This window comes from Trichomycterus rosablanca, chromosome 17 (assembly GCF_030014385.1).
Source record: "Trichomycterus rosablanca isolate fTriRos1 chromosome 17, fTriRos1.hap1, whole genome shotgun sequence".
Taxonomy (NCBI): domain Eukaryota; kingdom Metazoa; phylum Chordata; class Actinopteri; order Siluriformes; family Trichomycteridae; genus Trichomycterus; species Trichomycterus rosablanca.
In genome coordinates, this window is record NC_086004.1 from 23,422,439 (window position 1) to 23,444,473 (window position 22,035).

A 22,035-nucleotide genomic window follows, 5' to 3' on the forward strand; every position below is an offset into this window, starting at 1 on the left:
GACCCAAATAACTGTGTGTGTGTGTGTGTGTGTGTGTGTGTGCGTACGTGCGCGTTCGTGTTGGTGAATGACGTTATGACGTCAACGCGTAGCGCGACCCCGTGGATCAGCGCGGCCCCGTGGATCCATGAGAGCAGAAATATAAATGTTGTAATATAAATGGTTCAACGATCAATTTTTAATCCACTACTAAATACAAACTTCTGCACACATTTATGTATTGAACAACCATTTGAAAAAACACAACATAACAACCCAGATTCTGGTGCAATCACTTGTAATCTCTCGGTTGGACTACTGCAACTCCCTCCTGGCAGGAGCTCCCATGGCCACTATTAAACCCTTACAGCTCATTCAAAATGCAGCTGCCCGTCTGGTCTTTAACCAACCTAAACACTGCCACATCACCCCACTGCTGTGTGCTCTTCACTGGCTTCCTGTAGCTGCACGCATTCAGTTTAAAACACTGACGCTCGCCTACAAAGCCGAAAATGGACCAGCCCCAAGCTACCTTCGGGGTCTAATCAAACCCCGCTCTGTACCACGCAACCTCCGAGCCTCTAGTCTAGCTCGACTTGAGCCTCCATCCAGGACTAAAGGAAGACAAGCATCAAGGCTGTTCTCTGTTCTAGCGCCCAAATTGTGGAACGAACTTCCTCTGTCTGTCCGAACAGCTGAGTCTCTTGCTGTCTTTAAAAAAACGATTAAAAACACACCTTTTTACTAAACACTTAGGCTGATTTGTACTTATTTACTAACACTTTATTCCAATCTTTTCCATTTAAAAAAAAAAAAAAAAAAAGAAAAAAAAAAAGGCACTTTGGTTCTAACAGGTTTTAGCAGAGTTGTGTTCTTCGACTGTTGTCTATCTAAACTTAAGGAATGAAATGTTCACTGTGGAAGCACTTCTGTAAGTCGCTCTGGATAAGAGCGTCTGCTAAATGCTGAAAATGTAAATGTAAATAACATGTGGTACAATGGTTCAATCATAAAAAGGTTAAACAAATAAAAAATAAATAAAATCCGAACATAACGTTGCACATTCAATTTTCTTAAAGGTAATGTGCAAACCTATTTTAATTTAAACAAGCAAACTAAATATTTCAACAACAGTGTAAAGTTTTGCATTACACTGTACTATATATATATATATATATATATATATATATATATTAATTGTGCTTATAATAGTTGATGATAATTATTTCAGAATGCATTTATACAACAAGTAATGTCATCTTTTTTGGAACCATGACGTCCTGTAACTGTGTTTTTAAAATGGCCAGACATGTTTTCACTCTGCCTCCTACTGGCTGTGTTTTGTTGGGTTGCAAAATAAAGTTGTAATTTCCCTCAGTTTCCGATAGGAGGCAGTAAAACGCTCCTGTATTCTGCTGTTGTCTAATAGATATACAGAATACGAGGTGCAACTGTTTGTATTTAATAACAGCAGTAGCTTATTGCAGTGCATTAGTTTCATTCATGTACTCCAGTAATGCTTAAAGAATGAATGTGAAAAAAGAAATGTAATGCTTTAGTTTGATGTGATTTGTTTGGTGATAGTAAATGTAAAAGACTGAGTTGCGTTGTATTGCTCAGGCTGTACTGCAGCGTCTATTCACAGGCGCGATCCCACTACTGATCGGCACGGGGGCTTTGACCTGCTCCGTTTCCGACCTGGATCGGTTCACCCCTCCTTAGACGACCTGGAGGTCCCGAGCTCCCTCAGGAGCACCATATCGATACCGAACTTAGTGCGGACACCCGATCGACATAGTCCACAGCAGCCCAGAACCCCTGAGCTCAAACTCTCCGCCAGCCTCAGCCTCCCGGTAGCTTGGATTACAGGCACGCGCCACCGCGCCCGGCGAGAGTAGCACAGAGCTGAAGAGCATTTCAACACAAACTCAATCTGTAATTCTCACAGCGCCATCTAGTGTTCGTTCTGACGATTACAGGCAGTGGCGCAAACTTATGCTTAATGCAAACTGAAATTTTGCATAGTTTAAAATAAAAAAATTACTAAACCTTCAAAGAGTTAAACAAAAAACCTGTCGTTTACCTACATTTTAATTCTAATAAAAATCTAATTTCTCAATTATTTGTATTATTTAGTAACCCTACATTTTTTCTCCATATTCACACACAGCTGTAATACAGTTGAATCAGAGAAAGTTTAAAACCTTTACATTTTTATTTTTGTTAAACTATCTACATGTACATTTAGCATTTTTATACTAATGCAAAGCCAGTAGACAAAAGGGAGCAATCAATTGTCTGATGAATCATTAAAGAACTTCTGTGTATTCAATGTCTTCCTTGTACTGCCTGCCAACCCTCTAATATAAAAACTAAAATATGATCACACTATTATATTGAACAATGTTATTAAATACTTAATAATATTAACTACTTGATCAATCTCTCCCAGTAAACTTGGCGTTCCAGGTCAGGGTCACAGCTAGTGCCTAACTGCATTCCACCTGCTAATTAAATAATAGATAATTTCTAAAATTGCTTATATTTGCATCACAGTCTAAAATATTATTGGACATAAACAAAGTAAATTAAATGGAAATTGGGTGTGGCTGGGAATTGAATGTAAGATTGTTACACTGCTTTCAGTTACACCCATGATCATACACATTTTTAAAATATTTTTTGTCCAGCCTGTTGAGAATTTAAACAAGTAAGGGTAAATACATCTGGTGTGATGGTCCCTTAGTTATTTTTCCAAAATAACAAAAAAAGGAAAAGACTAACTGAGTGCATTCAATAAAATTATTTTATTGAAATACAGGGTGTTGTGAATGGTTATAGTGTTACAGTTCATGTTTATGTTAGTCAGTGCTCCTGCGTCCGAAATCCACCCATCCCTGATAGTCTGAAAAGCAGTCTTCCCTTTGTATAATTTCTGTCAAAATATTAAAGAGCAGAGTTAGTAACATTATGCATGCTTGTTGTTCATAATAAAATACCCAAAGGTATGGCTAGAGGAAAGGCAAGAAGCAAACATTGCTGTAGACTGTAGACTTTTCTTTACTAAAAAAGTTAAAAAAAAAAACATATTAACAACACATATTAATAACAATAAGCTCATTTAATTACATATATGCTGTATAAAACACTAGTAGGCTAAAACATTAGGATCACTGGCTGTCATAGACTCCACAAGACATCTGAATGAGTCCTGTGGTACCTGATACCAGGGCATTATCAGCAGGTCTTTTAACCTCTGTACTTTGCAAAGTTAAACGTCCTACAGCGCATCCTGGTGCCACCTTCGCAGGACTTCAACCACCCCTCAGACATAGCCAATCATGTCTGTGCAGATGCCCGACTGGTCAATAGACCACTGAGATTTAAACCTGGATCTTAGCGATGGTGGGCTATCGTAATAGCACCCTATGAAATATCTCAACATATACTGTAATGACAAATGTAAAAAATTTGGAGTTTAATTTTGCAGGCTAACCTGAAAGAGCCTGCAGGAGCTGTTTGGACATGAACTGGCGCTGATCATCTGGTAAAGAAGCAAATCGCTCCATTCTTGCTTCACGATTCTGAATGGCTCTTTGCACCTGTAACTGTCTCCTGTCACCAGATTTCGGTGCAGTATTATCCATTCCACTCTGTAATGGTGACAGTGGCAAGCCCATACCCACGCTCACCATTGCCACAATCACTATCAAACTCAGCAATGTGAAGATCGCAGTCATGCCTGAGGGAATGTTTGGATTTTTACATTTTAAAGAATACAAAAATAATGTATATATGTTTATTTATAAATGCACCTAGGCTATAAAATATACTCAGTTTAAAGTACACAAAGTATACACACATTTACCTGAATAGTGCTATAGCAGCTGTTGCACAGTTTCAGACAAATATTCCAGTTTAAAAACAACACACCTGCTTCACTCAGTTCACATATATAGGCTTATCCTTATCAGCAAACAGCACTGCAACAATCAATAAATAATCATTCATGAAAGGAAAAAGCTGTAAACCATCTGTAGTTCCTAACTGTAAAGTCATTTGATGTTCAGTTTCTGGAAAATTCAATAATATTAAACACAAGGGGGACTGATCCATTTACACAAAATGTCTTTTTATTCTGTATTTCTTTCTTCCTTTTGTTAGTTAGTTATTTCTGTGCAGATGTTGCTCTTTCATGCATCCACAATAAATTCTCTCTCCATACTTAGATCTTTACCTCTTAACTCTCCATACTTAGACCTTTACCTCTAGCTATCATGATTAAAATGAATTAATCTGGGCCTATTCAGTACATAGAGCACGATGTGATTTAAATTGCCTAATTTATAATCCGTACACCTTTATGAAAGCATTCCAAATAGTCTTTTTGAATAGATATGTTTTGAATTGAATAATATCACTTGTTTTTTTGTAAACTCATGTTACTTATGTAAATTAATTTGCTGCCAAACCATGTCAGAGATGAGATTTTTTATGCGTCATTAAAGCTTTGATAGGAAAGTGTATTGATTACCTTGGGCTGAAATAAAATGTAAGTGCTTTTACTGACGCAGACATTTTTAGTTTATATGGAATGCCCTTAGTATTTTATCTAGAGACAGAGCATGTTTTATTTACCTAAAGATTTTAGCAGGAGGTAATAGTCCATTCATGCAATACTGCTGGCATCAGCGTGTGCTCAGAACAAACAACACAATATATCCTGCGATGCTTGATGACTGCAGTACTTTCAATCAATTTAATATGATGACATTATTTAGTAATGTTGGAAACACAGGACATAAAGAATATAACAGTAAAAACAGACAGTGATTTGCGTAATTGCTTCCTGCATGCGTGTAACACTAAATGTTTTTAGACCAATTGACTACATTTGACATCACAAATGATCTTTTTACATCACTGTATCACAGTGAGAACTTTATGAAAAATTAAATGGGTAACTAATTTTAATTCATCCTAATATGTACTGATAAACATTTCAGGAGATGCTTTTGCTACCTTTGAGACTCTGCTCTGGGTTGCAGTCTTTATTTTTATATATAGATATGGCAAGTGACTCTCCTTTCTCAAACACTTTTCTCACTAAAGGTGTTGCATTGTTAAATAGTGGTGTGTCATTTGCCTAAAAAGTCAAAAAACATTACACGCCCATGTCCTTTTCAACACCTTTTTTGCAATGAACCCACTAAAACTAAATGCCAGCTGAAAGTCTCTTTAGGATTAGTGTGATGCCAAGCCTATTCTTCCACACCCAATTAAAGTATTTTAACTGCTAATTCTTGAGAAAACATTCCTCTCTTAGATTTTGGCATGACTATCCCAAGCTTTAGCAATTACTTTACATGTGGTGCATTGAAAGATTGCATGGAATACAGTGTAAACTTGGGTCTTAAGCTTTATAGAATGCAATCTAGAATGCATTTTTACTGAGGACTCGCCTCAGGGCTTGCCTCAAGTATTTTTAACCAAGATTCTTTTCTATAAAAAGTAAAAACAATTTAGTTCTTTAGAAATGTTTAACATAACAGACGAGCCCTTCTGAAAAATAAAAGTAAAACAATTAAAGCTTATAAAAGGCCATCTTGAAAAGAAAAACGCCAGACAGTTTTAGCCAGAAAGCAGCATTTAACCATGGCAGGCACACTTCGTCGTAGTTTTTCTTACAGCATGTATAATCTCAACAGTTCAACTGGGGAGATAATGCTAAACAAAATGGATAACTCAAGGCGCTCTATCTATGGCAGGCATGGTACCTACATCTCTGGATTTCCATCATCAGCGGTTGATAATGAAGTCCCACAGTTTGACAATGAAAAGTTGACTATGCAGAATCTTAACATCCGCCTAGCATCATACCTGGAAAAGGCAAATAATTTTAATTTCAGAATTAAGAATATATACTTATATGATGTTTTATTTGGAATGTCATGGTCTGTAAGTTTTGATATAAAATTATTATAGATTGCTGTTTCTTGTTTTTTTCTTGTTGTTGTATTTTGTTCACTACTACAAATTAAATAAACCAACTCTCAGTTTTATGGTTATACTTAAGTAAATGTACATGAAATACTATCAAAAGTCAAATAAGTAGGTATTTTAATTTCTTATAAATTAACATTGATTTGACTTACATTTGTCATACACAAAATCTTTAACTGCTACTTCTACTTTCACCATGTATAAATCTAACACACGTTATGTTTTACATTCCTACAATGCCCATCAGTTAATTTCTATGGTCAAACTTTCTGTGTCTGCAGGTGAAGTGTTTAGACTCTGCTAACCGAAAGCTTGAGCTGCAAATCAAGGAGTTTTTTGAGCGTAAAAGCCCCAACCAGCAGAAAGATCTGACCCGATACTACAGCATCATTGAAGACCTTCAAAAACAGGTCAAATAACATCTTACTATTGGTTACTTTTTTGAACGTGTTGTGTGTAATAACATGGGTTGGACTTATGATCATGAAATAATTTAACATTTATGAATAATTATAAAATAAATCATTAAGAGTAATACTGATGCAAATAAAGACAATTTTATGGTAAGAATATTTAAATACCGGTGGGCAAAATTAGAAAATTCACTTGTGTCCTGAGATGAAGCTCTCCAGATGCTGGCTAGCTGCGTTAGCTGTAGCAATGTTCTAATGTTATCTAAAAAGGATTATTATTATAAGGAATATTTTTGGCAACCAATAAAATAATTTGTAATAGATTGAAATTACACCAATGCTAATTAAGAATAAATTTAGATAGCTATCCTGTAACAAAAAAAAAGAATTCTTACATTTAAAAGTGATTATATTTGTTATATGTACAGAGCTCGTACTATTGTTTAAAACAGAGGAATTACTTTGGACAGATATGGAATAACCTTAAAACAGTGTTTATAAACCCCAGACATGAACATGTAGATATAATAGACACAAAACTGTTTGTCTAACAATGTTATATCTTTCTCTATTAAGATTTTGGCAAGGACCAAGGAAAATAGCAAGATCTTAATGGCAATGGACAATATTAAAATGACAGCTCATGACTTTAAGGCAAAGTAAGTGTGTGTTTTTTTTTAACCTTTTCAGTTTTCCACAACACTTTTGGCTTACACTTGTGTGTTAAGCAAAAGCCTAACAACGAAAAGGTAAAAGGTCCCCTAAACCTGAATCATGATTTTCAAATGTGCTTAAATCTTCTGAGTGATGCTGATTAAATTAAGTCATTTTGGATAAAACTGCTGTATTCTTTCACAATTGTAAGTGAGTTTGGATAAAATTATCGGTCAAATTCTGTAAATGTAACCAATACGTTTTAGGATAGGGTATTGAGCCAACAGTGAAATGTGCTGCTAGCTTTGGGCTACTGTGCTAATTTGCTTTTTGCTGCAAATAAAAACTCAGGTACTGAAACCAACTCCAGCATGCTAATGTTAAAGTAAAAAAGCGTCATCGATCTGTATACTGCAGAGTACATAGCATTCGAATACTAACACAGATGGTGCACAAATTTGACCTGTTAGTAGGTTAGTAGAGTTATAGATCTGCCAAAATAGTAGACATATTTTTTTGAATTACCAGGAGGACGTGGAAGTGATTCTTGGAAGTATTGTTGGGCTTTTAATGAGGATAAAAGTAGAGAAGTTTAATTTAATGATGACCTCTTTATATACAGTGGAGGCCAACAGTCTGAGACCACAGTGAAATTTATTTACGAAGATATATTCAAAGGTTCACATTTTTACTTACATTGTTATGGTGATTTTGCAATGAAACACATTGTGTATTGAATTTGGAAAAGGTTTTTCACTGTGGTCTTGGACTTTGGACCCCATTGCACATAGACATGTCGGCAGTAAATTAAACAATATGGCATAAATAAATAAACTGTACCAATTTGATTTAAGCTCATTTTCAAAAAATCCCCCCCCCCCCTCCTAACATTGAAATATCTGCTGTCTGATGTCCCGCTGCAGGTATGAGATGGAGATGAGCAAGCGTTTGGGTGTAGAGGCAGACACATCTCACATGAAAGTTGTTCTTGGAGAACTTAATGTTACCAATAATGATCTGGAATTCACCATCACTGGGCTGAATGAAGATATGGTGTTCCTCAAGAAAAGCCATGAAGAGGTGACCTTACCTTTGTTTTTTATTTTAATTTAGTCATGCACATAGGTTTATCTATATGTATGACCAGTCATTTGAATTGCAGTCCAGTAGTGATTGGGATTTTGATTTAATTCTGCAAATTAGGCAGTAAAACCCAGAGTGACTGTAAGAATTTTTCCCAAGAACTTCAAATATTCATTTTGGCAACATATATAAACAATAAATGTTTATACCCTTCATCTCCCCTTTCTGTATAGGACCTTTATCTGCTTCACACCCAGCAGAGTGGTGCAGTAAATGTGGAAATTGACTGTGCTCCTGCAGTAGATCTTGAAAAAGAACTACAGGAAATGAGAGAGCAATATGAGGTACTCCTCCAAAAGAACCACAGAGAACTTGAGCAGTGGTTCCAGAGCAAGGTAAGTCAGTAGGACAGTATTTTAGTTTTTGGATGCCCTATTAAACAGTAGGCCTATGTGTAGCAAAAAAAAATGCAGCCTTTAACTTCTACTTATGTCTATGGATAAATACCAGACAAATAGATAAGAGATTAATTTAAAACACAGCAAACTTAAAGCATCAAACTTATACAAACGAATACAATTTGCTGGCTATGACTGAGAATGTGGTCACTGGTCACACAACTTATTTGTCTCTGTGGATTAACGTAATTGTTTTGCATTAAAAGATTACAATAAAGCTTGTAATTACATGCAGTAGCAAAGGAATTTGCTAGAATGACAAATCAAAACACACCATGTCATATTTAGTACTAAAAGGTTATTAAATATTTGTGTGTTTTTCAGGTGGAGGTATTGAATTCTGAGATTACCACCAGCCACACTGAAATTAAAAGTTCCCAAACAGCTTACACTGACTTGCAGAAAAAATACCAGAGCCTGGAGATAGAAGTAAACAGTGTTCTTCATCAGGTACTTATCACCAGCCTTGACACCAACCTTGCTATGGTATACATTAATTTTACTAATTTACATGACTGCAACCACAAGGTCTAAAAAAGTTTTTTTTTTTTTTTTTACTTTCGAATAGTAATAATGGGTAAATGTATCTATAAAATCTGCTTTATTCATTTGCAGAACAAAATTCAGCTCAGTTCTGATGTTCTGATGCATGAGCTTAATCATATGTATGATTTTAAATGACTGAAATGTACTCAATAAACTTCATATTCAGGTGACAACAGAAAAACACAGTTACTAAACCATTGTTACGGACCCACCTTTGACTCCAAGAACCAATATTACATTTATTCATTTTATTTATTTAGGATGATTTAATCAGTACTCAAACATTAATACTTATTCCTCACAACCTTTTATATTACTCATATACCATAATAGCTTTTCATTTTACTAAACCTTATATGACATATCTGGTGCAGAAGGAAATCTTGCAGAGGGACCTGGCTGAGGTGGGGGTGCGCTACAGTTCTCAGATGACCAAGCTGCAGTTAGACGTAAACCGTCTAGAACAAGCGCTCCAACAGATCAATGAAAGCATGCAACAACAGGCCAGTGACTACCAAATTCTACTGGACATTAAGATGAGACTGGAGCTGGAGATTGCTGAGTATAGAAGGCTTCTGGGTGGAGAAGGAGGAGGGTGAGTTTTGACAAATGATTGGCTTTGTGAGTATAAAAAAATCTGTGGATGAATGATTGTGCAGCCCTATATAATTTCAATGATTCATTTCATCTAAAAATAACCATAAAAATGTAATTTGGAACTTTTGTGTGTGTCCCACATAGTTACTTACATGTTCAAACATTTTATAGCTTGTAACAAAAATCACTATATACAGATACATATTGATATGAAGTATAATGTACAATATTAGTATTATATATATACTGTATTGTGTTTGATATATATATATATATATTTTTTTTTTTTTCTATTTTTTTAAAATTATTTACAGAAGTGTTAGTGTAAGTTCCTTATCAACATCATCAAAAACATCGTCTTTGACTACAACTGTCTCTGAGACTGTGAGAGAGACAGTGACTGATTCTATAACAGTACAGGAACAAAAAGAAGAAGGTAAGACTAGCCATGCTTTCATCCATTTCTGTAGTTAGGCATTTTAATTATTCACTTATTTGCCTCTGCCATGAGGTGATGGGTGCCTAGTGAGAATTGATGTCTATGAAGCATTATAACAGTTAATAACAGTTTTTATATCAGTTATATTGTCTGCAGCCAGATTTTCTATTCTGGGTAGATTTAAAAAGTCAGCTCTTACTGGCTTGCATGACTGGTATGGTGGAAAATTATAACTGTATAACATTGTACATTACTATGTATACATAACATTTATATTTTCATTATGCTTGTTCTTTTATTTTTCTTTGTTGTTAGGTAATCTAATAACTAATTGATCATATCTCTATTTATCCGTGTGTGTGTGTGTGTGTAGAGCATCATCTCCATCAGAAACGTCTGAAGGTCATCACAGAGCAACTGGTGGATGGGGTGGTTGTGTCTACTTCTGTGGTTGAGAAAATCATGGATGAACAGCTGGTTTAAGTAAAAATAACTACACACTGTTAACATTGTAATGCACAATTACTGGTAATTTGCTGAAAATATCATTTTTCATTTATGTGTGTGTAAGCTTCAAAATATCATTATCATTTCTCATTTTTGGGGATGCATCAGATGACAGATGTTGGCTTTGTCTATTTTATCTTTGGCCACAAAGAACGTAATGTCCAAAACAAGCTGCACATAATTTAATCTGACTGCTTCTGAGGCCCAGAGAACTAGGTGGACTTTCTGCATATAATTGATATATGGCTTTCTCTTTCGAGATTTAAGTTGCATTTCTGGATGCAATGGTAGACTGTTTTAGGTGACAATGGTTTTCCACAGTACTCTCAAGTCCATTTGGTTATATTTATCACAGTAGCATGAACGTTAGGTCATGCACATTTCACAGTGGTTTCCAGCATTGCCCTACATGGACAACATGTGGGAATTTGACAACATGGAATTTGAAAATTCTCTTATATGTGTATAAGTTTGGAAGAAAGTGGTAAACCACAACCCATCTTTGCATGCAAAGACTAAGACTTTGGTGTATCCTCTTTTTATCATTCATTAGTGATGCATTTGTACCATGAAGATGTTAAGTCTAGAAGGCATTTTGGTGTAACCAATTGTCATAAATGCCATTGAGATGCTGTGCAAATGTAACAAATGAAATATTATTGGTGCAACATTCTTAAAAGCTAATTAGTTTGACTATTTTGGGTTTTGAGTAATGTACTGTATTTGTTTTTGGGCTTTATGGTTATGTATCTTTATGCACTAGGTGGCAGCCTATTCACACTGTTTGATATGTATACCTCAATAAAGGTGTTTAAAACAGTATCATTAGATTAATGCCTCTTTATATAAGCCTGTGCTATTCTGCAAAAATCTTGCATTTGAATAATGTGACATGGACAAAATAACATCATTCTGTTTACTTAGCAAACAACAGTGTTTAGATCTGGGTGTTCAGGGTGATCCTGAATACCCAGCTAGGCTTTTCGGCTTAACTTTTAACATTATGCAGAGCTAGTGAGTAGAATATGATTTTATATTTTTAAAACAGTATATTATGCATTATTCGCATATATAAATATTGGGGAGGGCATGCCACCCAATATATATTGTGATTATGGCCATGATTTAACCCCCTGAACTTCAGATGTAAAGAACTGTAATCTTTGAAATTAACTCAAAAATATTTTGCAGGCTTGCATTCTGTGTCATACAGGACCTGGCAAGAAACTGCCCAGGGGAACAAATATGATCAGTGAATCATATTTCTAATTCTACTGCAGGCCTGAACAGGGTTGATTAATAGTGGATACAGTTTTATTACCAAGAATTAGAGTCATTCTATTCACGGGATGATTCAAGGTCAGCTTCAGAGATGGGGTATTTCCAGCTGATTCATATTTCATCGTGACCCTGCCTCAAATATCCTACACCAAAACAATATACATTAACTGATTTTTGTTAAATCACTTAAATAATTAAGCTTAACATATTAAAAGTGCTTAAAATGGAAATCTAATGGTAAAACATTGGGTTTTCTTTTATTCAGTTGATATACAAATGGTATATTTAAAAAGGTGTACTATTGCCACAAGACCACCCTGCCAGAACAGCATTAATGCACATAGATTTTTACCAGGGTCTTAATCTATACTGGAATGGTTAAACAAAGTTGTTATGAAAAATAACTGTTGTTTTGATGATGGCAGTGGAGATCACTATCTATCTCTCACTGTCTAGTTAGAAATCTTGAAAGTATGAAAGTATACTATAGAAAGTATGAAATCTTCCATTCTTTGTGTGTTAATTGTCTTTTTCATTATTGTAATTAACATCTCCTTTATTTTTTTAACAGCTAACCACATAATGAGGGTTAACACTTTTCTAATAACATTTTTAAACACATATTCCTAGTGTACCAGATATACTATGACAATCCATTCATGTGACAACCATTACCATCCTCCATAAGTTAGTATTTAACTTTTATTATTTAAATTTACTTATTAATTAAATAATTATATAACTAAATTAATTATTTTAACATGGTATATTGCTTACTAATTGATTTAAAAAGTGGTGTTACTGTAAAATGTAAGAATTTTTTTGAATTTAATTAATAAAAGGAAATATCTGCTTTCGAAACAAAGCAGCATGATCTGGTTACTTTCACTGCTATTAAGCAAAGTGAACTGAAGTGGAGAGACTGAATCATTGCTTTAACATTTTTAAAGGGCATTATAGATTACACTGCCAATGAATGGAAGGAATTTTTATCGTTAATGTAATGCCCTGGGTAGGAACACTGCAGAAGTCCACCACAGAAAGTAGTGAATAGCACAAGACAAAGAAGTTCTGTTCTGAAAATGTTGACTTGACTCCAGGCATAAGTGCCAATTAAACAACAGGGTTTTAGTTCACTGTTTATAAGTGTTAATAAGGTCCAGCTCTTAAAACCTTTTACTGCTAACGATGGTCGCTGGTGAACTTTATGGACACGTCATTTAACATGTTAATCTTTATTGGCTGCAAAAGCGTTGCATATATCTTGATTACTTTCCAAAAGCAATCTCTTAATAGGCTCATGTTTAAAAACATGCCCTAGGGATTGGTATATTGCAGAAATTTTGGCATATATTCAGATTCGTGCATATCTCCTCTAAGTGCTAGTCATGTCTTTTCATGCACCTAAAAATTTGAGAGTTGTTTAAATGCCTAAGTGCATTTGCCTTGCCAGGTCTTCTCCCCCTGGCCATATATTGGGTGGAGTGTGGTGCGCTTCTATTCTTCTCCAAACTTTTTCACCCTCCTGTCAGTGGGGTAACATATAAAAACCCCAACCCCTATCTTAGTCTTGCAGTCTCTCTCCCTTTTCCAGCAAAGAGCCACTTTTCTAGCTCTCTGGTCCAGCCATGACTACCTTCAGCAGCCGCAGTTTTGTCTCCTCAGGGGGCTCCCACAGTGGAGGATCCTTTAGGGGTCCCACTCTGGGGGGAGGCTCCAGGATGTCCATGATGGGAGGTGGCGGCAGCCGACAGATGATGTCTGCACGTGCCCCCAGCATGCACGGTGGTTCTGGAGGATCTGGTGTGCGCATCTCCACTGTATCACGCTCCATTGGGGGTGGTGGTGGTGGTGCTGCTGCAGGCCTTGGCTATGGAGCTGCTGGAGGAGCTGGCTTTGGATTCGGAGGTAGTGGAGGAGCAGGCTTTGGCTATAGTGGGGGATTTGGAGGTGGAGATATGGAGCTTAATGTGACAACCAATGAGAAGGCCACCATGCAGAATCTGAATGACCGGCTGGCGACCTACCTGGCAAAGGTACGGTCCCTGGAGAAGGCCAATGCTGAGTTGGAGCTAAAGATCAGACAGTTTGTGGAGCAAAGGACTTCTCCTACAGCCAGAGACTACTCTGCTTACCTGGCCACCATTCAGGATCTGCAAGATAAGGTACCAGTCTATCTTGCTTTTTGTTCAAATTCAATTCCAACAAAAGATTCAGCTCTCTGAATCATTATAACACTCACTAAATCCTGTATTACAATGTAGTATCAAGGTGGTAACCAAGACTTTTCTAAACTTCCTTCAGATACACGAAGCTACCAAAATTAATGCAAGCATATACCTGAACATTGATAATGCTAAACTGGCAGCAGACGACTTCAGAACCAAGTAAGTGTTTACTGTTATACTCAGAATTTACACACTAATATGTGGTGAAGGTATTAGACATGCCATCAATACTGAGAATCTGAAAGTTTTTGTGATTCTGCTCAGGTATGAGAATGAGCTGGCCATGCATCAGTCAGTGGAGGCAGACTCTGCTGGACTTAAGAGACTCTTGGATGAGCTGACAATGACAAGGTCAGACCTGGAGATGGACATTGAAGGCCTTAAGGAGGAGCTGATTTTCCTCAAGAAAAACCATGAGGAGGTGAGACATGTGGAGGGACAAAATGCTTACAAAATTTAAAATGTCACGCGATATAATGGGAGCTTAATAAAAAAAAAACCTGATTTTATTTTCTTTTTAAACATTAGGAAATGCTAGGGATGCGCAACCAGATGTCAGGTAGTGTCAACGTGGAAGTGGAAGCAGCACCTGGAGAAGATCTGAACCGTATTTTGGAAGAGATTCGTGAGCAGTATGAAGCTGTTGCTGCTAAGAAACGGCGTGAACTAGAAAACTGGTTTGAGGCCAAGGTAAAAAAATGACACAGTCTAATGTCTAACACAACCCTACACTTGTTTATAGTGCTACTAAAGATATTACAACAAACTGCTTTAGGTAGAAACTCTGAACAAGGAGGTGGCCTCCAGCACTGTAGACCTTGAAACTTCTAAGTCGGAGATCAGTGAGGTCAGACGCACTTTGCAGGGCCTGGAACTTGAGCTCCAGTCCCAGCTTAGCATGGTAAGTCCTGAGATAGTTTTGTTGTATAACACTAATGGACCAGATAATCTTCACATTTACTTACTATTTACATTGGTCTTGTTTTTTGTCTTTAGCAACGCTCCCTATTCTCATATAAAATCATATAATCCTTTTACAGAAAGCATCTCTGGAGAACACTCTTGCAGATATCGAGGCACGCTACTCTATGAAACTAGCAGGGCTACAGTCTCGGGTGACAGCAATGGAGCAGCAGATAGTGGAGCTGAGAGCTGATATGGAGCGGCAGTCTCAGGAGTACCAGATGCTGCTGGACATCAAGACCCGACTGGAGATGGAGATTGCTGAGTACAGGAGGCTGCTGGATGGAGAGGGTGGCAGGTAAAAAAAATAGGGATTTTCAGCATAACAGTGTTGGTTACCAAGTAACACAACAGCAAGCCACCAGAGTTCAGAAATTTACAATGCCATAGCCTCCCATGGTTAAAATCATCTACTGATGATTAGAACAACACCAACACTACTTTAATCTATACTCATTCCTGACCATACTAATTCCTTTTTTTTATTTCAGTGTCAGCTCTGGATCCACTCGCTCTGTGAAAGTCAAGACCATTGTGGAAGAGGTGGTTGATGGGAAAGTGGTGTCCTCTTCAGTTGAAACAAAATAAATGTAATAATATACAACTGCTATAATAAGACACTGATCAAAATTCTGTTTGCAACTTTCAAAACAAAGATCGACTCTAAATAAAGGAATAAATATTTTACACAGTGAATCCTGTTTTACTTATAAAATATCTTGTAGGAAACAGAACATACAGAAAAACAAATCATATTTTATTATTTAAAAATGCAGATCTTTACAGCCAGCAGATATACACACTCAAGTGAAAATACTGGGACACATAATCAAGTATAACATGTTAAAAAAACCACAGAATTATATATACACACCGATCAGCCATAACATTAAAACCACCTCCTTGTTTCTACACTCACTGTCCATTTTATCAGCTCCACTTACCATATAAAAGCACTTTGTAGTTCTACAATTACTGACTATAGTCCATCTATTTCTCTACATACTTTTTTAGCCTGCTTTTTCACCCAATCGTCAGGACCCTCACAGGACCACCACAGAGCAGGTATTATTAAGGTGGTGGATGATTCTCAGCTCTGCAGTGACACTGACATTGTGGTGGTGTGTTAGTGTGTGTTGTGCTGGTATGAGTGGACCAGACAAAGCAGTGCTGGAGTTTTTAAATACAGTGTCCACTTACTCTCCACTCTATTAGACGCTTCTACCCTGTTGGTCCACCTTGTAGATGTAAAGTCAGAGACGATCGCTCATCTATTGCTGCTGTTTCAGTTGGTCATCTTCTAGACCTTCATCAGGTCTGACAGGACGCTGCCCACGGGGTGCTGTTGGCTGGATATTTTTGGTTGGTGGACTATTCTCAGTCCAGCAGTGACAGTGAGGTGTCTTAAAACTCCATCAGCGCTGCTGTGTCTGATCCACTCATACCAGCACAACACACACTAACACACCACCACCAAGTCAGTGTCACTGCAGTGCTGAGAATGACCCACCACCTAAATAATACCTGCTCTGTAGTGGTGCCGTGGGGGTCCTGACCATTGAAGAACAGCATGAAAGGGGGCAAACAAAGCATGTAGAGAAACAGATGGACTACAGTCAGTAGTTGTAGAACTACAAAGTGCTTGACTTGGGAGCCTCTTACACTGATGCGTAATGACTGCAAGGTAAGTGTGTCATGTATTCATTAAATCACATAATTTGGACAGCCATTTGACAGCATTGACTTACATTTAAACCTAATAAAAAATTAAGTAGCCAGTCCACCTGCTGCATTTTAGGTGGTGGAAGGAAATGGGGTATCTTGATAAAATCCATGCAGACAAAGGGAAAACACTGGGAATATTATTATATATATTATTAAAAGGCAGCTTGTCTGGTGTAGAAGGTGTATTGGCTGTTCTAGACATCCATTATGTTTCATTTGAGCACCACATTGGGTCTTTTGGTGCATGTGCGATATTTATGATATTTAAAAAAGTGCTAAACCTGCTGGATCAGAATTCAGTACAGGTTGGTCATATTTCTCACTCACTTTATTACTTAATTCATAACTGCTCAGTCTTGGATATGGTTGCAGTGGGTCTGTCACCACCTGAAAACGCTTGTTGCAGGGCAGGAAAAACTAACTGAACAGGGTGCCAATTCACTGTAGGGCGATACACACTTACACTTACTCACTCACACATAGGGGCAATTTAGAGTAGCCACTCCACATTTTGCATGCTTTTTGGAAGGCAAAAGGAAATGGAGGAGAACCTATAGAAAACCTATGCAGACGTTTGTTTGTTTGTTTATTAGGATTTTAACGTCATGTTTTACACCCTTTGGTTACATCCACGACAGAAACGGTAGTTACTTGTTACACAAGATTCATCAGTTCACAAGTTTAATGTCAAACACATAGTGTCTCCAATTCACCTCACTTGCATGTCTTTGGACTGTGGGAGGAAACCGGAGTACCCAGAGTAAACCCACGCAGACACAGGGAGAACAAGCAAACTCCACACAGAAAGGACCCAGACTGGCCCACCTGGGGATCGAACCCAGGACCTTCTTGCTGTGAGGCGAGAGTGCTACCCACTTAGCCACCGTGACGTGAAGACGTGAAGAACATGCAAAACTTCTTAAAGCAGAACAAAGAATAAAACCATGGACCTTAGGACCCATGTTCACATGTGGCATCCACTGTGTTACTCTAATACTCTAATGCCATCTAATGCACATACTTAAACTGAAATTAACAAGCTGAATCAAGTCAGGGAAGGACAAGGACTCTGCCCTGCAGGACTGGATTTGATTATACCTGAAACAGAAAGGTACTGGAAGGGGAAAAAAGCTGGATTACATAAAATTTTGTACAAACTGTACTTTACTGTGCAGTGAATAAATCACATCACATTTCCAGTGACAGATCCAAGTCTCAGAAAGCTGGCAGCAAACTGCTTGGCAAAACTTGGGCTGGAACTGATGTGTCATAGAATATCACTCAGGATGGCATTTGCGTAAAGGAAAACAGCCTGGCTTAATAGTCGTTTTGATTAAACAGGTTCCTACAAGCTTGTAAAACTGTACTGCATTGCAGACAAATTGAAGTAGAACTAATTTTTAGATGATGTCTAAACATGTCTAATGTGTTATAATTTTGAGTCACACAATCACCTGGAATCACTGGGCACAGGGTAGGATTACACCATCAACAGATAATTATTCAATCACTTGAGGCATATTAGAGCAGACCATTCACCTTTTAAATGCTTTGGGTGCGGAAGGAAATCAAGGTACCCAAAGTAAACCCACACTGACATGGGTAGAACATGCAAAAGTGACTGGAGACCAAGTTTAAACTCAGGTTTCCAGGACACATGTTGCTGTGCAGCACCTACACTTTGTGCTAGGCCTCTGGATAAACATGTGCCATTTAAAAATGTATTTTTAATGTAATGTAAATGTATTTAGAACTAGTTTAAATTACTTATGTATTTTAATGAATTGCACTGATATAAAGTATTTACCTACTAATACTTTTCTTTAAAATGAAGTAGTATTTTCTGTGCTGACGTATATGTGTGTCTGTGAATGCGCTGGTGATACCATGTTTTGGTTGGCCTGCAGTTCAATTTGCATCCTCTGGTAGATGCATTCCTGCTCTCTTTTTCCACTAAAAATCTCAACACAATAATCCCTCTGTGTTTTATTTATAAAAGTAATATAAAATATTTATATCTATGTGTAATGCTACTGGAGACTGCAGAGGTAAAAACTGGGGTAAGACCACAAAGAAGTACTTTTACGTGTTACCCATTGCCTTTTTACATTTTCTTTAAACTACTTGTAAATGATCATTCAAGTTTAAGTTTATTCAGTTTTTAGCCGCTCAGGTGGCGCAGCGGTAAAGTACGTTAGCGCACCAGAGTTGGGTTTCTAGATACATCATATCGAAAATCAGCTCTGCCTTTCCGACTGGGTTGGGCGGCAGTATGAACAACGTTTGGCTGTTGTTCAGGGTTAAGGGTAGAGTCGAAGAATAGGTCCTCATAACTGGTACGACTGCGGCCCCTGCTGGTTGACTGACGGCACCTGCACAGGGCTGAGGAATAACATTGAGGGGGGTGTGACCCTCCGTGCGCAGTGTCTCTCGGTGTATGATCTCGGCTCATGCAGGTGAAAAATGCAGGCTGTACTGACTGCGTGCCGGAGGGGGCGCAAGTCAGTTGAGTGGCGTCCTCAGTCAGCGGCAAAAAGGGTCGAATCAGTATAGAGGACACAATCAGGGTAATTGGACATGACTAGAATAGGGATAAAAAATTGGGAGAAGAAAGTGGGAAAAAATAGATAATTAAAAAAAAAAAAATTCATTCAGTTTGTAAAGTTTTTTTTTAGTGAATAATGCTACATGACTCATGGCTTTGGGACAGTTAGCGTTAATACACAAATTAGCTTTGGTGATCAACAGGTGAAATGTTTGCAGCTGAAACGTAAGGGTGCATTATGTTGGGGTTGGTGACTGTCACGAAGACTTGTGAAGTTTGTGATCACTTGCACTTTTTCCATGCTGCATGTTAGGTAAGGTATTAGGTAAGAGATGTGCCATATACAGTATATATGTAGAGTAAAATGTTCAGCTACATCTCACATGATACAATGTGGCTGCTCATCAGCCAACACAGGGAGGCAGTGCTGCACCATAAGTCCAGAAATGAACTATGTATTGTTTCTCTTCTAGTTCTGTATACTGTGTTAAGATTTTCTTCTGGTATCCTTAATATTTGTCATTTTAATGCTGTGGCAATAGTGTAACTACCGTAATGTAAGTATGCATATATGTAAGTAAGTAAACTGAAAATGTAAGTATGCATATAAGTCGACCCTGAGCCCCATCCTTTTGTAAAAAGGATTTATACAAAAGTTTACTTGAAACGAAATTATAAACGACCCTGTACTGTTGCAAATCTTAAGACGTGTTTGCAGAAACAATGGGACAAAATAAAACCTGAAACACTAAATCACTTGGTATCCTCGGTGCCAAAACGTCTTTTAAATGTATTGAAAAAGTATGGCATCATTACGAAGTGGTAAATGCTTTACTGTCCCAACTTTTTTGGAATGTGTTGCAGGCCTGAAATGCAAGAATTGATGTTTATTAATAAATGAAATGAAGTTGACCAGACAAAACATGAAATATGTCAGGTTCATGCTGTCTGCAATGAAATAACAGTTAAAGTAAAAGTAAGAAACTCTGTGTGTTTTAGTATTTGCATTTTCTATGCTGTCCCAACTTTTTCTGATTTGGGCTTGTAAATGTATGTCAACTCACAACTGACAACAGTTAACCTAATCTGTGCATGGGAGGGGTGCTCAAAACAGATGTACCTTTAATTACTGGTATTATTTTATGTTTAATATACCAAGGCATCTGATAGGTTTCTTTTGTTTTATGCATTTTATGTTAAACTATGTCAAACTATTTTCCACAGATAATTTTAGCTTTTCCCCCCCAGTGGGAGTTAATTGTTGTTTGTGGTTTATCTTGCTTTGGTACCAGGCCTCCAGGTCTCTGCAGAACTTGGCAGCTACACTCTAATAATGTTCTCGAATATGTGCCAAAGCCTCATTCAGGCTTAAAGAGGGTGCAGCATCCATAGACACATTTTTCTGACCCATGTGCACATTCTAAGGAATACAGTACATTATAAGGCCAATAATCATTTAATTTCATTTTATTTTCATGTTTTACCATTCTTTATCCTGGTCAGTGTGGTGTTGGGTCTGGTTTCCTTGGTATCACTGAGAACAATGCAGTAAAACAACCCCGGACAGGACGACAATCCATCACAGGGCCTCAGACATCCCCTGTCCTCATACATAGCTAGTCATGTCTGTATGTAGATGCCCAAATGGCCAATAGCACAGATGGGGTTCCAGTGGTAGTGGGCTAGCAGGCCCAGGGATTATACCTGGGATCAAATTCATATTCAAGACTGAGCAAGATGCTGTAGCAAGACCTAAAAAAGCAGATTATGCATAAAAATCTAAAGGATTTATAAAATTTAAAGGTGGTGCAAACAGATATTTAGCTGAAAAAACAATCACTTTTTTATACAGTTGATATGGGTGTTTAGTATCCAAATTAATCATGTGTTTTTACTCAAGTCTAGTGTGTGTGAAATCATGTTTTGTTTATCTTGAATTATGGACTGTGACAAATATGCAATAACAATGAATGTAATGTACATCAGTGCCCTATAGTACAATATGATTTAAAATCTGTGATCCCACATTTAGTAGTTGTTTTCACTGCCCAGCAACCCACTCGGTACCTGAGTGCCAGTACTAAATTTTGTTATGCTTCTTAGCCAGGGACCTAGGTGGACGATACAAATGAACTTGACTAGTACAACATAGCTTTTCAGAAGTTTAGTGCTGAGAAAAATGAAAGATTATAAAGTTTTTATAAAAAATATAAAAATTTTGCAGTAAAACATATTTTGTTACATAACCATCAGGCTGTGAGCTAATGGAAGAGAAAACTACAAGTGATGATTACAGGAGTGCTAGAAGGACTGGGGGAAAAGGATGGAAAGAGCACTGTATTAGTCATACACAGTTTTTCTCTGCTGTGGATACCTCTGTTTTGTTGAAAGTAGTAACAGGACAAGTTTAAATTTAAACCTTGTAATCATAGTACTTTTCTCCACAGTTTACATTGTGTCTGTTGTGTGTTTAGAAGCCTGCAAAGCAGTGAAAAGAAATGACTCCTCTATTTGATTAACATTAAATTTCAAAAAAATACATTTTAATTTGTCTGTCCATAAAATATTATTTGAAAATGATCCACTATGAGCTGTGCTGTTTTTTGTAAATGTC

At 37.2% G+C, this 22,035-nt stretch overlaps 3 protein-coding genes across 3 annotated transcripts; 2 read left to right on the top strand and 1 right to left on the bottom strand.

Annotated features, from left to right (window-relative positions):
• Nucleotides 1–2,767: 2,767 nt before the first annotated feature.
• LOC134331765 (gastrin/cholecystokinin-like peptide) lies at nt 2,768–3,953 on the bottom strand. Its single transcript, XM_063013279.1, has 3 exons — nt 3,848–3,953; nt 3,476–3,721; nt 2,768–2,914 (listed from the first exon to the last, which is right to left on the bottom strand). Exons 2-3 carry the CDS (start codon nt 3,717–3,719, stop codon nt 2,841–2,843), a joined length of 318 nt encoding a protein of 105 aa, XP_062869349.1. The 5' UTR covers nt 3,720–3,721; nt 3,848–3,953; the 3' UTR covers nt 2,768–2,840.
• Nucleotides 3,954–5,634: 1,681 nt separating this feature from the next.
• Nucleotides 5,635–11,481, top strand: krt99 (keratin 99). Its single transcript, XM_063013430.1, has 9 exons — nt 5,635–5,868; nt 6,264–6,392; nt 6,972–7,054; nt 7,973–8,129; nt 8,366–8,527; nt 8,915–9,040; nt 9,511–9,731; nt 10,048–10,169; nt 10,546–11,481. The coding sequence occupies exons 1-9, from the start codon at nt 5,635–5,637 to the stop codon at nt 10,653–10,655; spliced, it is 1,344 nt and encodes a 447-aa protein (XP_062869500.1). The 3' UTR covers nt 10,656–11,481.
• Nucleotides 11,482–13,557: 2,076 nt separating this feature from the next.
• Nucleotides 13,558–15,808, top strand: LOC134331070 (keratin, type I cytoskeletal 50 kDa-like). The gene is made up of 7 exons (XM_063012325.1): nt 13,558–14,125; nt 14,265–14,347; nt 14,453–14,609; nt 14,717–14,878; nt 14,964–15,089; nt 15,229–15,449; nt 15,643–15,808. Exons 1-7 carry the CDS (start codon nt 13,589–13,591, stop codon nt 15,737–15,739), a joined length of 1,383 nt encoding a protein of 460 aa, XP_062868395.1. The 5' UTR covers nt 13,558–13,588; the 3' UTR covers nt 15,740–15,808.
• The last annotated feature ends 6,227 nt before the right edge of the window (nt 15,809–22,035 follow it).